This window comes from Rhinoraja longicauda, chromosome 29 (assembly GCF_053455715.1).
Source record: "Rhinoraja longicauda isolate Sanriku21f chromosome 29, sRhiLon1.1, whole genome shotgun sequence".
NCBI lineage: Eukaryota > Metazoa > Chordata > Chondrichthyes > Rajiformes > Arhynchobatidae > Rhinoraja > Rhinoraja longicauda.
The window spans coordinates 14818374-14836266 of record NC_135981.1 but is presented as its reverse complement, the minus strand read 5'-3'; the positions used below and the strand labels follow the sequence as shown (position 1 = coordinate 14836266).

Genomic DNA, 17893 nt, shown 5'->3' with positions numbered 1-17893 from the left:
TATCTCCTCCTTGGTCGGGAGGGGAGGAACCAGCTCAAAACAGTGATTGTTGACAGCTAAACCCTTTTAAAAAGTGAGACTATGGTTAAAAAGTAGATCAGACTTTGAAAAATAGGTTGATACAGTCTAAATGTAGAAATGAAGAGTTGCATATGCTGGCTAATACAAAAAAGTACACAAAGTGCTGGAGTAACTCAGCAGGTCAGGCAGCATCCCTGGAGAACATGGATAGGTGACATTTCTGGTCGAGCGTGTAGAGCCTGAAGAGGTGTCTCGACACGAAATGTCACCTATCCATGTTCTCCAGGGATGCTGCCTGACCTTCTGATACATTCTGATACAAAGCCAACACTTTGTGTCCTTCTGATACATTCTAATTTAGTTTAGTTTAGAGATATAGCGCAGAAACAGGGCCTTCAGTCCACCGAGTCCACGCTGACCAAACTAACAGTATTCTACACATGCTAGCAACAAATTTTACAACGTTACCAAGCCAATTAAACCACAAATGCGAATGTCTTCGGAGTGTGGGAAGAAACCCGAGCACAAAGAGAAAACCCATGCGGTCACAGGTAGAACGTACAAACTCCACACAGACAGCACCCATAGTCAGGATCGAACCCAGGTCTCTGGCTCCGTAAAGCAGTAACTCTACCGGTGCGCCACTGTGCCGCCCCTGGAATCTAATCTCCCTAAAGTGAGGGTGCTAGAACAATACTTATAACAGATAGGGCTGAAGGTCAAGACTAAGCCTAGGACTCAACAAGGGGTACACTCAACAACAAGGGGTACACTTAATATCAAGTCAATCCCAAAATCAACGTTGCCTATCTTCAAATAGCTTGCTGCCTGTGCAAGATAGCTGTTGTGTGCTTTCTTAGATTATCCAAGTGACTACACTTCCAATGCATTTTACTGTTGTGAGGAATGTGTAGAGATTGTAAAAGGGACTATATAAATGCTGGAAGGCCCACAATAGGACAATACCTGAAAAAGCTCTGGGGGAAACAGTGAGTGTATGGCACTAAGACAGAGGCTCTGCTGTTTGGTGCAGCAGGTGGAAGCCTGAATGGGTTAATCCAGCTTTGAGTTTTGATGTTAAATGCCACAGAACTACTAAACGCACTAACCATGTCATTATATTGTCTCTTTAGATCCATGATTAGATATCAGCCAAGGTTTACGCAGTTAACATTTTCTAACTGTAATCATGCTATTTATAGATCACCCCACAGGTAATCTTTGGACAATTCGGAGGAGGCTGTTCATACACAAGTGCTTTCAATAAAATAAAGATTGGAGATTCATGATCTATTTTTCATTGACACCAGGAACAGGGGTGCAAATGACTGATGTGTAGGAAGGAACTGCACATGTTGGCGGTGGGCATGACTTTGATTTTTAGATTGCACAATATGAAAGTGCTTTGCACTTTTTTATGCATTGAATTGCTGCCTCAGCCTCCAATGCAGCTGCAGGAAGGGCAAGCTCCTTACAAGGTAGAGGGATCCACTCACAATAATAACGCAAGCTGATCAATAGCTGTCCAAAGTCCTTGGCTTGGACTGGACCTTCCCCTTTACGACAATGGGGTTAACACTTGAGCAAATCTCATGAGCAATGTTATGATGAACAATGCTAGGGACAACATAATGATGGCCTACAAATGCTCCTTTTGAGGGCACAACTGGTGCAGAAGCAGCAGGGACAGGAATGCCCTTCGCACCGCTGATTATATATCTCCTCCGTGCTGCAACATCGTTCCCCTGCAATCCCTTCCACCGACCCCCAACTCCTATCCCTCCATTGCTGCTCCTGTGCATTTGAACAACCCGACAACCTGCTTCCTCTACTGATCTCCACTATCCTCATCAGCTCTCCCCTCACTATCTGTCCACCGACCTCCTGCTCCAATTGCCTTCCCTTCTCCCAAACAAAACTTCCTACCCATTCCTCCCCTAATGGTCTGGCATTCAGACAGCACCTCCTGATTTGGCCTCACTTGTTAGATCATCACATCCGTTTGGCAGATGATACCGATGAGATGCTCACAGCTCAGTCAGACTGAAGCCAAGGGCCCATTATCACAGGCCGTTTAAGCCTATCCATTGAGAGGCGTGTCTGGTCCCCCTTTGCACTCACATTTCCAAAGGCAGTTATCAACTTCATAATGGGGTGGGAGCTACTTTACATCCTCGTCGTCCACCAAGGATAGTTCTACGGAAATGGCAAAATTTGCAGCAAAGCGGCAACTACAGTTCTCTGAAGCACCAATTGCCGCTTTTGATTGTTGTAGTTACATACGAAAGAAGAACTTCATAAAAGATTGACACAAAATGCTGGCGTAACTCAGTGGGACAGGCAGCATCTCTGGAGAGAGGGAATGGGTGACATTTCGGGTCAAGACCCTTCTTCAGACCAACCTCAAACATACCATGTGACTGACCTTTATAGAGTACAAATCAACTGAGAGATCACACATTGCAATCTAACACCCTCCTGAGTGCGTAATAGAGAAAAACTACAAATCCGAACATAGCAAACCTTTGAAAAAACCTTCATATTAAGATCCCAAAATCTGCTTGGCTTTATAAATAGTTTATCCTAGAATGTGTACAGTTAACAAGTTCAATATCTGTGACAGAAACTGGAACTTTGACATCTTTCCACTCAAAAGATGGGAGATTGCCCATATGCTGGCTGCCAGGTGAGAATGACCGGTATGGTGTAAAGAGCAGAGGTGAACACCATCCATTTGTGCCATTAACCCATGCCATTAAACAAACAATGACCAGATCCTTACCTCTCATCTTTATTTTGACGGATGCATCCTTCAATAATCTCTTTGAGTTCTGGGACTTTTACCTTGTTGTAACTGGCTGGTTTAACACCCTACAGATAAACAAAAAAAAAGTACAGGGTAACTATACGAATGCAAGTTTGACTATCATTAACTAATTTAATAATGTCTCAGAATTCCAAGTAGAAAAATCAGGGAATTTTACAAGTGAGTTATGTCCTATAATGGCAATTTTGCATTTCTGACCCCCCAAGGGCGTTAAGTCGATGGCAAACAATTATTCCACACTGTAAGTATTTTGTTGTTTCCTGATGCAAATGACTTGGCCTCAAACACGGAGCCAGCCTGGGCCACTGCCAAGGAATTCATTATAGACCATTCTCCGTGTAGGTTCTGTCATTAATATTGCAATGTTCATTGTTGCTCCTACCCACCCCCTATCTCAACTGCCCCCACCATGTCAAGACCCCCAATCATATCCCACGTTAATAATATCCCAAAGCCCACATCGTCCATGTGAACACACCCAATAATTAATTCATTGGGATCTATCACCACAGATCCCTCAAACTTAATCACCACCTTCTCTCACTGGATCTTCCCCACCTCCCATTCCCCAACTCAACACTCTTCCTCCACCATCTCTGTTATTGTGGAGGAAAGGCTTAGTGTAATTGTGAGGATTAGAGTGATGCCTTGGTCTCACGCAATAGAATACTGGAGCCAGAGGGGCTCACATTCAACTGCTGGGGTCCCCAGCACAGCCCTTGTTCATGTACACTTTGTATGCTGAAGTATCTTTAGGCCTAAGTAATTACTCACACATGCTTTTTTCCATGGGTTTTCGTTATATGGAATTCAGCAGGTTACCATCTATACAGACACCAATCTGATGAAGTTGCCAGGAAAGAAAGTACAACAGGAGTTGATTTTACGAGCTCACAACCTGCAGGTGCACCTACCCTACTGGCAAAGGTTTTGTCAGGTTTTGGACTCTTAATGACGTATAGGTTCTAAATCCTTGAAAATGCCAGGTGTGGACTATGGGCATGTCTTTGCGCAGCCTCTGTTGAAGCAGTTATATGGAAATGAGCTAATTGTATAACCAAAATTTTCCAGCAAAGTATTTAAATCAGGGTGGATTGTGAAATTGAACAACAGTCTTACTGTTTATTGCACTTCAACATCAGTTTATTCTTGAACAGACTCGTGCTGATGGCTTCTCAGAAAATTAAATCAGTCTTAACTACATTTTCTTCAGGCCATATAATACAAATGCAACTTTCACCAAGGTCAAAGACATATAATCAGATTGGCATCTAAACAGTTCAGCATCGTTAACTAAAGTTACTTAGACGTTGGCTGTTCGCCAAGACTTGTGAAATATCACGAAAGCAATATGTCGAACAACAGCGACAAAGATATTGGGGCAAAGCAACACTTCCCTGCTGGGCTAGTCTAAAAACATGTTCAGATTCACATGACCTCCCCTTCCATCAAAGAGCATGCTGTTCTGTTGGGAAAAAAAAGCAGCCAGCAAACTTGAGATAGATTTCGAAGACAAAACAGACTGCAGATGCTGGAATCTGAAACAAAAAAAAATAACACTGTTGGAACTCAGCGGGTCAAGTAGCATCTGCTGAGACAAAAGGGGCAGGATGATTCCTGCATTAGGACCACTACAGATGCTGCTTGACCCATTGTGTTCTTCCAGGGTTCTGTTTTGGACTTCCACTCATTTCCAAACTGACAGCAGATGATACTACCCTCAGCTGAGCTCCCTGGATGTGTGAGAGTTCCAAATTTTTAGTTTAGGTTAGTTTAGAGATACAGTGCGTAAACCGGCCCTTCAGCCAAACGAGTCCGCGCCGACCAGCGATCCCCACACCCTAACACTATCCTACACACTCCAGGGACAATCTATAATTGTACCAAGCCAAATAATCTACAAACCTGAACATCTTTGGAGTGTGGGAGGAAACCGGAGATCCTGTAGAAAACCCATGCAGCTCAAGGGGAGAATGTACAAACTCTATACAGACAAGCACCCTTAGTCAGGATCGAACCTGGGTCCCTGGTGCTGCAAGGCAGCAACTCTACCGCTGCACCACCGTGCCACCCGTGATTGACTTCAACTGATTTTCTTCAGGTGCATCAGTGTTTAGTGTTTTTAAGTTCTTTAAAATTTCTAAAGATACAGGGTTTGGCTTTACACTGATTGCAAGGTTTTAGCACAAGCCACCTGCTCTCACACATGGAGGCATCAGTATCTAAACCTCAGTGATAGGTGAGAAGTCATGTGTACTGAGATGTGTCATCAGCTGCAGCCACCATGTACCATGTACTACCCTTGAAATTGATTTTGGAAATTCAATGGAAATGGAATTTAGGCTGGTGGGATTTGAACCCACGCCATCAGGATCACTTGTCCAGGCCTCTAGATCGCAGTCTGGAAACATAACCACTACACCACCATTTCCTCCCACTGTAAAGCCAGTCACTGCCACACCAATTGCCCACTCACTCATTGTCCCATCCTCCCACTGCTGCTGACCCCCATCCTCCCACTGCCTTTCCCAATCAAAGCTTCCAGATGACTAACTCTGCACTTAGAAACATAGAAACATAGAAAATAGGTGCAGGAGTAGGCCATTTGGCCCTTTGAGCCAGCACTGCCATTCAATACGATCATGGCTGATCATCCAGAATCAGTCCCCGGTTCCGATTTCTCCCCATATCCCTTGATTCCGTTAGCCCTAAGAGCTATATCCAACTCTCTCTTGAATACATCCAATGAATTAATCAACTTAAACACCAATTCACTATTATATTAAATATGCTTATTGTAAGGAAGTATCACCGAGAGTTACACAAACTTGCAAATAATACACCTAGTTAGCAGCAGCTCCAAAGGCTAACTCCGTTGGTTACAATGATCACCAATCTGCTCCAAATCGATCCACATTCACTTTCCGCCTGCAAACTCCATTTACTTCTCAATACAGCACAGGTAAACAATAACACCAGAGGCTTCAAACTTCAGTGGCAAGGCTTTCTAACAGCTTTCCATGAGTATGGGTGCATAAAAGCTGTCAAGATGAGTTCTTCTAACAGATTTGGTGACTCTAGTATAGCACAGGCCCTCTTTAGTGAGTAGCCATGTCTGTCATTCTCTCTAATACGTATACTGTGGGTCCTTTGTATTTGACATGGTCAATGAACCGATGAATCCTTTTTAAAGATGCCTTTTTAAAGATCTTAGATCAAGTGCAAGATAACAATTATAGACATCAGCAAACTATTAACGGTATGAGGCAAGAACTGGCACAAGTCCTATCTTAATGTTCTCATATTAGTGTTTAATTTTCTTCTGACATCAATGGCCACATGGCCCACTGAGTCAATGCCAGGTCCTAGAGCATTCCCATCCTAGAGCATTCCCATCCTAGAGCATTCCCATTCCCCCACCCTGCTTTTCCTGCAACCTCTCTCATCAATCTCCCTAATTCGCTTGCCACATGCCTAAACTAGGGGTAATTTACAGCAGTCGAGCCCACCCACCTTTGGGATGAGAGCAGTAAACAGAAGCAGATGGAGGAAGCCCACGCAATCACAGAGCGACGTGCAAACAGAGACAGAACCTCAAGGTCAGGATAAAATCAATACCAAACAGCTGCACTACAGTGCTGCTCACATCCCTGAAAAACCACACACAACGTCACTTGACAGACTGCCCTCTCTTACTCTTCCTGAAATGCTCCATCTTGTTCCACTTGCCGCAGTCACTTCATCCAGCCTGTTCTTTCAATCAGGATCTCAACGGTTATTCAAACTTAGACAAACGCCTTTCCTTTTCCTGAACACTTCAAAGAGAGCAATTTCCGTTGGTTTAAGAAATGTTTTAATGCTCAACTAATTTGAGAAACATTTAGCTTTAAGGCATTACCATTTTAGCCACGGGGGAAATTTCCACGGTGTTAACATTTAACTCTTGCACAATACAATGAGGCACTCTGACTTTCAGCGGGCAATGAAACATAACTGATTGTTCAGTCCTAATTCCAACCGGGACAATTAGCAATTTTATTGTGCAAGAATGCCCTTGTAAACCCATAGCGTGTTCCAACATTGACATACTGGGTTGGTGATAGCAGAGGGTTTCAGTGACTGGGATGTGGGGTGGGAACAAGACGGTCTGTGGTGGTGGAGAGAGGCAACTGGGAAATTGGCCCCTCATTGAAAAGCAACAAAACGTTCCTGTTGTAAAAAAATTAAATCGCTTCATCGATTCCTGGTGCAAGCCTCAGGTATTAATGTTGTCCATGGGTAAGCGGACAAGGAGTGGACATGGGAACAGGATGGTGAATTCAATCCAGTTTCCGCCAAAATGTGTAGAAGCTGGTTTAAAATGAAGATAGACACAAAATGCTGGAGTAACTCAGCGGGACAGGAGAGAAGGAATGGATGACGTTTCGGGTCGAGACCCTTCTTCAGGCTGATGTGGGCGATTCAGAGATAAAATGTAGTCAGAGACAGTAAGACTGTTCAGAGAACTGGGAAGGGGGAGGGGATGGAGAGGGAAGGAAAGCAAGGGCTACTTGAAGTTAGAGAAGTCAATGTTCATACCGCTGGGGTGTAAGCTACCCAAGCAAAATATGAGATGCTGTACCTCCAATTTGTGCTGGGCCTCACTCTGACAATGGAGGAGGCCCAGGACAGAAAGGTCAGTGTGGGAATGGGAGGGGGAGTTAAAGTGTTGAGGCACCGGGAGATCAGGTTGGTGTAGGCGGAGCACACGCACACGGCTTCCTTGGACCCCTCGATACGAGACTTAATCCGACACTACCTCAATGCCAAAGGCAGTCTCAACTCTGGAATTCACCTCTTTATTTTGAACAAAGCTGTACAATAGGACATTTGTGTTCTGACTCTGCTAATAGTCCCAGGACAGGTTAGCCATCCATTTCTTTTTCGGGTTGTTGGTTCTGACCAGGCTGTGGCTTTAATTCTTAATATAATTCTTAATATCAAGAAAACTTAAATAAATTTCTACTCACACTGGTTACTTTGCGATATATCTGGGCTGCGTTATGGCACTCTGAGTATGGGTATTCTGAGGTGGCCATCTCCAATAGGCACATGCCAAATGCATAAACATCAACAGCTTCATCATACTTTTCCTCATACATCTCAGGGGCCATAAATTCCGGAGTGCCTAAAACAAGGAAGTTTGAGTTACGCTGTTAAATGCGGTCAAGTTTCACGTTTGGGATTTTGATTAAACACAATCATAATGAATTGATTATTCATACACCATTCATACATCAGGAACTCTTGCCTGTTAATTTTCACTAGAGAGATATTCAAGTAAATAGGTAAAAAAAAGTACAGGTGTCAGAGGTTATGGGGAGAAGGCAGGAGAATGGGGTTAGGAGGGAGTGATAGATCAGCCATGATTGAATGGGAGAGTAGACTTGATGGGCCGAATGGCCTAATTCTACTCCTACTCCTTATGACCTTAAAGTGAATGTTACAAATGTTGAATTAAAGCTAAATAAGGGAGCAATGCTGGTATGTGTCCTGTGCTGTATTAACTATTATTTCTTAATCACAAATTCTCTGGCTCTTTCATGACAGTCTGTGTGGCCACAGGCTTATTTTGATGACTTCCACTTTGTCTTCAGTCAAACACTCTCGTTCCTATTTCCAGATATTCGCTATTCTCAGTACATCCATAGATCTCACTGTCCCAGTCGATCTGTGGCCAAAGAAACGTGTCTGTACAGTGCTTCCACCAGACTTTGCTGGTGATTATTCTACAAATACTTCGTCAGAGAGACAGTGTTTCCAGTGTATAACCATATGCATTTGTTGACCTTTTCAGAGCATTGCGTTACATAACCTTGAGCATTTGGCTCAAGTACAAACTATCGCCAGCTGAATGTTTCATTGTCTCCACATCAAATCTGTTCTAGCCTTTGGTCAATAAAGTAGGAGATTACGCATTAATTCTAAGTGGCTTAATTCAATTTTAGAGTGGGGACAGAAAAGACAAAATGCAAAACTTGTGCTCCCCGTGTTCTGCCCCAACATGAGCCTTCATTCCAGCTTGGATAAGCTATTGTTAGCTATGTCACTCTGCTATTGATACGAGAATATTTTCTGTGGGTCGTGCACACTTTTTAAGACATAAATTGGATGTCATGGATTCTAAAGTGAGAGCACAAACCTATTCATTCGGGAACTGTGCCAATTTTGTACAGAGGGAATTTTTTTTCTACATCAATGCAAGATGAATGCGGGTCACAGCCTGGGACCTTATTAGAACATCAAAGCTACTTAGGCAGAAATGGAATCCTATAATGGTTGCACCTTAAATCCATGCCCCAACCCATTAACTCTGGCACTGCTGGCACAGATTCGTAAAGACCGTGTCTCATTGCTGCTGTGTGGGTTGCAATGTTCCGTGCATTTATTTTCACAGTTGCTCCAAGTTAGGTGGTCATTCGGGATAATTATCCTGCGTCATTGATGGGTATAATGGCTGGGGAAGAGAGCCAATCTCAGCTAAACCACCAGTGAGGCAGAAATTGGTGAGGAGCATCTAGATGGCAGATGAACGATCTTGGAAATGTAGCCACAAGGAACTGGAGATGTTGGGACCTAGAGGGCTGGAATAACTCATTGGGCCAGGTAGAATCTCTGGACATGCATTTGTAATGTTTCAGGTCGGGACCCTTCTTCAGACTGAAGGTAGATAAAAAATGCTGGAGTAACTCAGCGGGTCAGGCAGCATCTCAGGAGAGAAGGAACGGGTGACGTTTCGGGTCGAGACCCTTCTTCGGACTGAAGAAGGCTCTTGACCCGAAACATCACCCATTCCTTCTCTCCTGAGATGCTGCCTGACCCGCTGAGTTACTCCAGCATTTTGTGCCTACCTTCGATTTAAACCAGCATCAGCAGTTTTTTTTCCTGCCCTTCTTCAGACTGATTGATCCATGAAATGGGGTTGGAATGAGTGATGGTAATGACTTGGAAGAGAGAGGAAAGCCTAGGGAAAAGTCAACATCATGAAACTTCTTTTTCTAAAAACACATGTTATTCATTACATTTCCAATTACAGGACATTCACCTGTCATCTACCAAGCATATCACTACATTCACTGACAGTATTCACATTATGTCAACATTGCTTCAACTTTCCACCAGCAAAAGATCCGAGAGGCTCCATGTAAATAGATTGCTTGAGGAGGGCCTACCTAAGGCAGGCTCCAATCTCCATGGGGCCAGGAACATGCTCTCAAGCACCAGCAACACCCTTCAAGTCCCATCCCCCTTGGGTCCCCCTCCCCCCTCAAACCTATCCTCCTGGAACCCTTCCCAACAAACCTCCTTCCCCCATAAGCTTCCACCCCGCCCCCCCCTCCCATTCCCCCCCGCCTGGGATCAAAGCCCTAGAATAGCCAACCAAGCAATACACTGCGCTGTCTCGTCCACGGTCCATTTCATATGTTCATTTCAACCGCATGGAGGGAACCAAACAAAAATTGTGGACGTTGCCTAAATCAGAATGGTCTCTTTAAATTTCAACAGAAATTCCTTTGTAATCATATATCATGCCGTGGTATTGCTTGACACGATCTAGTTTCGGAGCAACATTTCAAGGAGCCTGCTTACATGTGAGATAAAGGTAGCCTTCAACTCCTTTCTGCCCGGAGGCCCTGCTAAATTGGATTCACAAAGATGTACAAGATCGTAATGCGTTTACCTATCACACTCTTTGCAAATGAGGCACTTTTGAGAGTTGCAAGACCAAGGTCACCGATCTTTACCGAGCCAGTGGGACCAGTGATGAAGATGTTGTCACATTTCAGGTCCCGGTGGATAATGGGAGGAGATCGGGTGTGGAGGAACTGAAGACCCTTCAGGATCTGTCTGCTCCACCTCTGCAGAACCTTATTCTTCATTGCTCTGAAACGTTTTAGGTACCTGAAATAATTAAAAAGAAAATAATTCCAGCTAACTCTCCGATTGTTGGCAGAGTCGGCTTGTTCGGTGTTAATGTACATTGTACATCAAATAAACGCATTGTTTCACCATATAAAGCTGTCAAGCATTGAGAAAAGCACTTTGAATATTGGACGTTATAGCATGATTACATGCGAGTGAGTGGCTGCATCCAAGGATCTTTTCCCAATTCTGCATCACTGCAATAGGTGTCGGAATATACAGGTTTGGTCTAACATGACTAATGGGAATGCCGATGGCTGGGATTCTTGATAAAATGAAAGCACCTGGAAGAAATATTGTTTCATAAAGATCTAAAACATGAACACATCAAAGAATTCACTGACTGTTATTTTCTTCCTATTTGTATTTGGCAATTTATGCCAGGATTCTGGTGATTTACTTATATTTGACTTGGTCCTTTGTGTGATAGTGTAATACAACTATTGTGAATCCTAAATTTTGTTTCCAATTAATTCAGTTTGAAGAGAAGAAAATTGGGTGTAGCACAGTGACAGAGTTGCTGCCTTACAGTTCCAGATACCTGGGTTCGATCCCGACTACAGGTACTGTCTGTACGGAGTTTGTACATTCTCCCTGTGACTGCAGGGGTTTTCTCCAGGTGCTCTGGTTTCCTCCCACACTCCAAAGACGTACAGGTTTGTAGGTTAATTGGCTTTGGTAAAATTGTAAAATGTCCCTAGTATGTAGGATAGTGCTAGTGTCCAGGGTGAACGCTGGTTGGCATGGACTTTGTGGGCCGAAGGGCCTGTTTCTGTACTGTATCTCCACGGTCTAAAAGCCTAAAGTCTATAGATATGAAGAAAAGGGAAATAGGTCAGGGAGGATGGTGGAGTTGTGGTACAGAATCAGCCATGATCTTATTGAAATCCCAAGGTGGCTTTGGAGTAAGATTTGTGGGACGGGTCGGGTGGTGGGGAGGTATAATGTTTGCAATCTACTCCTGTTCCTGCTTCTTATTCTTTCCATGTACTTCTGATTACTGAATGGATGCGTTTGTTATACAAGTGTGACACAACAACAGGGAGGAGCGAGCTTCATTTTCAGTGGTACGTTGTTAAAAGGTCTCAACTGGTGCATTTCAAATTGATCCGAGAGTTCCCAGCTTTGGGGCTAAAGGTTTGCACACGGATTCAGCCACTGACTCGCAAGAAATCATTCTGGCCTATAATGTCGCTTTGGTTACAAGCCCAGTGAAGTTTCTTACCCATACGCCCAACTAATGAATAAAGACAAAGATAGGCATAAAAAGCTGGAGTAACTCAGTGGGACAGGCAGCATATCTGGAGAGAAGGAATGGGTGATGTTTCGTGTCGAGACCCTTCTTCAGACCGCATAATAAATACAATAAAGACAATAGGAAGCTGCAAATGGAAGAACCCATCAGCTGAGTGGAGTTAATGCTGAAAAGCAAATCTAAAGAAGGAAGCAGTTTGGTACCTTTACTTTGCAATATCCATTTTTGGTGTTTGGTCAGCTGTCATGGTTCGTCCTGCTTTTAGTCAACATATTACTTCCTGCTGATACAACTTATCACAACATCTAGAGAGAAGCATCACTCAGAGCGTTGTGAAGTGTAAACAGAAAATGCCAGAATCAAGGGGCTTGCTTTCTCTTTCCACAGATGCTGCCTGACCGGCTGAATTTTCCAGCATTGTCAGTTGGTATTTTTAATTTCCAGTGTCTGCAGTTCTTTTGATTTTCATGCTCTGAGATTGGATTGGGAATAACTTACGTTTTCAGTGTCCCTGATGTCATGAGCTCAGTCACCAGCACAATACACTTGTGGCCTTTCACAGAAGACTTGAAGGAGTCGTAGAAGCGCACAATGTTGGGATGTTGTAGTCCCTTCAGCATCTCCACCTCCTCGCTGAAGCGCTGCCGCTCTGCCTTCGATAACTTCCGAGTCTAATGACAAGAGGGCAGATCAATGAGGAACGTTCATCAGTGCATGTTCAACTTGCACAGTTAATGAAGACGGTGAATTTAGTACGTCCACATTGGATTACTGTCATCCACCACATCCATCAAATTTGTAGACTTCATTAGTTCAAGGAGCAGAATTAGGCCATTCGGCCCATCAAGTCTGCTCTTCCATTCAATCATGGCTGATCTATCTTCGCCTCTCAACCCCACCTTCTCCCTAACTTCCTTTTTCCAAATCTTGTTGTGGGGCTCCAATGGTTTCTTCCATTTCTCTTGGCAATTAAAGCATCTCTTATTATCGCTTCCAACATTCTCTCCACAATGAATTTGTAGTTTCCCCCACTCTGATCTGTCATTTCTTTTTTGAAACTAGAAACAATGTGAACTGGATGCCAAGTCAAAGGAACTATCTCACTCTTGAATGAACAAGCCACCGAAGATATTGGCTAGATTGTTGTGCAGAGGATACAGTAGCTTGAATGTACGTACCACCACTCAGGAACAGCTTCCTCCCTGCTATTATTAGACAACTGAATGGTCCTCCCATAAACTAGGGTGTAATCCCTGTCTTCCAACCTGCCTCACTGCAGACTGTGAACTTTCCCTGTAACTTTAATGCTGTAACATTTTTCTCTTTGCACTAGCTGTGGTATATATGTATGGCTTGATGGTATTTTTGTATAGTGTGATTTGATCTGACTGGATAACCCACAAACAAAATCTTTTCACTGTATCTCGACACTCATGACAATAATAAACCAATAGCATTTTTTAACATCACGAAGACATTATCTATCCTTAATGCATCTGCAGTTACATTACATATTTTAGCTTTAATTATGTTATTCAATTCCAGACAGTCTGGTTCTTCATCTTTGAAGTAAAAACAATTGGAATTTGCTCTGCCATATTACCTGGCTGCCCTGTATAATCCTTAATGCCTTTGTGACTGGGCAGAAATAGATATGACAATCACTGTTTTTCACCGAAGATACATTTTATTATTCTTCATTGCGAGACATTTTGCTCTGTCCTTAAGCGAGGTGTGAGGTTTAAATGTGCCTGATGCCTGATGTTTGCATTGCAGGGATGTGCTTGTGAACTCTGACACACCACACATGTCAAATATTATTTATTGAACGTTGGTCCATGTGGAAATAATAGGTATGTAGGTTAATTGGCTGGGTAAATGTTTTTAAAAAAAATTGTCCCTAGTGGGTGTAGGATAGTGTTAATGTACGGGGATCACTGGGCGGCACGGACTTGGTGGGCCGAAAAGGCCTGTTTCCGGCTGTATATATATGATATGATATGATATGATATGATAAAGGAACAGCCCAGCTGGTTTCACTTTCAGCTTTCCCCGTCACAGACGGACAGTGCAGCGATCTTGATGATGAGTTTTTTCTTTGATTATGTTTTGTTTAGTTCAGTTTAGTTCATCTTTTTCCATTCTGCAAATGCTCTTCTGAAGTCAGCTACACAGAGAAAATTGGCACTTATTACGCCTAGTGGTAACTGATGGAATATTGGAGCTTGGGCGAGAGAACCTGCATGAATTTACGTCCTCACACAACCAACTCTGGGAATATGTTTTTATTTCAGTGTGAATATCAAATCCTCCACTTGTGGGACTGAACCCAAAGGTTCAGAGGCCGTATGTTTGTTATTAGCACGGTTTCCACAGTGGGATAATTAATTATTTCCCCAAAACTTTCTACACGATTGTAACAAACACAACACAGTGAAAAGCTGACCTCTTAAAACAAGCTGTGGAATGGGATTCTAGCAAGCCACCTGGTCCCATTAAACACGTCAAAATTCTTCAACATGGAGGTGGTGATAAGTTCCTGGACCTTGATTCTCACTCAAACTTGCCCACTCAATATCCATGTTGTGTCAGGAGCTTTATCAGGGCAGGTCTATCCATGCACTAGTGTAGATGGGGCATCTTGGTTGGCATGGAGGGCCTGACTCAATGACTAGAGCACAAAGTTCTAACCTCAGGTGCAAATATCCATGCTGGGCTTTTGGGAGAGTGGGGGAACGCGGTCAAAGATGAAGGAGTTGTTACTGATATCCTTGTTTTAACCTCTCATCAGAAGGACAGCAAATCCCAGAGTGCGGCACACCCTCAGAACTGGAGGGGGGAGGGGAGGGGGGAAGGGGAGGGAGGGGGAGAGGGAGGGGGGGAGAGGGAAGGAAGGGAGGGGTAGGGTGTGGGAGGGGAGATTTCGTCGACAGGCAGCGGAAAGGACATGATAACAATCAAGCTGTCCACAATGTACAGAAATAAAGATTTAAAAGAGTGGAGGGATTGTTGCTGCCATACAGTGCCAATGACCTGGGCTCGATCCTGGCCGTGGGTGCTGTCTGTACAGAGTTTGTACATTCTCCCCTTGACCTGCGTGGGTTTTCTCCAGGTGCTCTGGTTTCCTCCCACACTCCAAACAGGTACAGGTTTGTCGGTTGAACGGCTTCGATAAAAATGGAAAGATTGTCCCTGTTGTGTGAGGAATATAGTGCGCGGGGAACACTGGTCGGCGCGCACTCGGTGGGCCGAAGGGCCTGTTTCCGTGCTGTGCCTCTAAACCAAACTAAAATTGTGCACACTCTAGCCAGCAACGAGAGACATTGACTGAAGTGCACCAAAAGATTCTGCAGATTTGTCAAACTGCCAGATACCTTCAGAATCCCAGCGGTCTGCTCAGTGACGAAACCTAGCAACACTAACCTCACTGTATGTGTGCTCTGTAAATCTCTCACATCTGTTCAGTCCAGGGAAGCAATACCAAGTTACTTCATACTTCAAAACATTAATTAAAGAGGCTAAGCATTAAAACTGACTTTTATGGAAAAAATCTCCTTATCTTGGAAAGGAGTTACACTAATTGCTAAATTTGCAAGCTTTCGTGACCTTGTATGTAGATGTGAGAAAGAGATCAGAGATCGCAGAAAACTGTTTAGAAAGGTAGGGACGAGGAAAAAGATCCCTCAAAAGGCTCCAAAGCAACTTCATCAATCAGTGTTGATAGAATGACCAGACTGTCAGGTATAAATAGCATGGAAGCAGGCAGATGGAAAATTGTAACTTTACTAGGCCAAATGGAACATGGGTCTTTAAGTTAAACTATCAGATTGGGAGAAAACTTTAATGTAACCTATTCCATTGAGGGAATATACCTCCAACAAGCTTAAAATGTTAAATCTGTGGCCTGCCTGATTGTTAAAATAGCAAGGTTTTAATGATTTGCAAAGTTAAATTGATTGTCAATGAATTAACACATGTTTAAAAATATCCTCATCAGTGTGAATTTTTTACCATACTCCCCACTTAAAAATCCAGAAATTAAAAACGTCACACAGTCAACTGTGGTGCAGCGGCAGAGTTGCTGCCTTACAGCAACAGAGACCCAGGTTCAATCCTCACTAGGGGTGATGTCTGTACGGAGTTTGTATGCTCCCCCTGAGACCGTATGGGTTTTCACCAGGCGTTCTGGTTTCCTCCCACATTCCAAAGGTGTGCAGGTTTGGAGGTTAATTGGCTTCTGTGACTTGTCCGTAGTGTGTGGAACGAGCGTGTGGGCGATCGCGGTCAGCGTGGATTTGGCAGGTCGAGGGGCTAGTTTCCACGCTGTATCTCTAAACTAAAAAGCAAACTAAACTAGTCCACTGGGCTGAATTCCTAAATGGGGTAAGTGTCTGAAAAACAAGTGGGAATCCGAACATGTCCATCAGAACCAGTAGTAATTTTGTGATGCTTCAGCGCACTGGCATCTGCAACATTTTAAAAACCAGACTGTTGCACAGCAGCCAAAACATAAAGCTGGTCAGAAGCAATTACAGCCCAAGCTCCCTGCCATTGCCAATGCACATTTGTCATCATTTGGATGGGAACCAAATTGTCATCAATTTCTCCAGCTAATTTGATTGGAAGGGCCCAGCAGTGCTTTCACATCCTGTGGTAAGTTGTAAATAAAATGGCATTTTCTTACATAATATTAGTTTGAGCTATTGGTTCAGATGAATCATTATTTTCAAGACCTGCTGCCTCATAGCGCCAGAGACCCAGGTTTGATCCTGACCCTATGTGGAGTTTGCATGTTCTCCCTCTAACCGAGTGGGTTTCCAGCTTCCTCCCACATCCCAAAGATATGCAGGGTTGTAGGTTAATTGTCATCTGTAAATTGCCCCTGGTGTGTAAGGAGTGGATAAGAAAAAATTGGGATAACAGAAGCAGTGTGAACAGGTTGGTTGGCGTGGACTCGGTGAGTGGAAGGGCCTGTTTCCAAGCCCTAGCTCCAAACTAAACTGAAATGTGAATTAATGCCTGTGAGGAGGGCAAAGGAAAGGAATTGTAAATTTAAGCGTTGAAGACTGGGTGGATCAGCGATCGTGACATTGAATGGTGGAGCAGCCTTGAATGGTCACGTTACCCACAGCTGCTCCCATAGTCTTGAGTCACATGGAGGAACGGTGGGACCTTTGGCCACAGGTAGAGAGATCCCTAGAAGATAACAGGGCAGGTTGGGGCCAATAAAGGGAAGTATTTTGTGCACCCAAACGAGGTGGAGTGCAGGATTTTTGTCTAGCGGCCAGAATAGGAGTGGAGGGTTATTGTGAAACAGTACAAGACACTGGATAGCTCACAGCTAGAGTAGCACAAGTGGATATGTTACCAATAACGCAGTGCCGGGGCTGAAGAAACTCAGCTCTGAACAGACTGGCTACACTTGGAACAAAGGAAGCCAAGGGGAAATTAAATCAGCTTTAAAAAGTCATGAGCGTGAGCAGGAAGAACCCATTTCCCTCAGCAGGGAGGTCAATAACATTCGAGCATAGTTTTAGGTAATAGGATTAGAAGAAAAAGTTGTTTACCAAAGTGTGGTGGAAATCTAGAACTGAAGGGTGCTCGAAGCAGAAATCCAAACTGCATTTACATAGCAACTGGATGGCCAAAAGAGTTCTTTATTTGCCCATCAGGGACATGATGGGATGCAAGGCCTCTTCCTCTGCACAGATATCTTAAGTCTACGATAACAATGATTTTATACGAGCCAATTCTCATGATTCTGTGGCATTTTCTAGCGATTTATAGCTGTACATTACGTCTGGAAGAGATGATGTGTGGAGTCAGCT

General features: G+C 43.7%; 1 protein-coding gene across 2 annotated transcripts in view; it reads right to left on the bottom strand.

The window, feature by feature from the left end:
- Nucleotides 1-17893, bottom strand: part of wnk4a (WNK lysine deficient protein kinase 4a) — a 61232-nt gene that overhangs the window by 26068 nt on the left and 17271 nt on the right. For both annotated transcript variants that reach the window (XM_078424910.1, XM_078424911.1), the window contains exons 2-5: nucleotides 12564-12736; nucleotides 10569-10789; nucleotides 7858-8015; nucleotides 2804-2892 (exon numbers count right to left, since the gene is read on the bottom strand). In XM_078424910.1, coding sequence (XP_078281036.1) covers nucleotides 2804-2892; nucleotides 7858-8015; nucleotides 10569-10789; nucleotides 12564-12736 — 641 coding nt within the window. The remainder of the gene's footprint in view (nucleotides 1-2803; nucleotides 2893-7857; nucleotides 8016-10568; nucleotides 10790-12563; nucleotides 12737-17893) is intronic.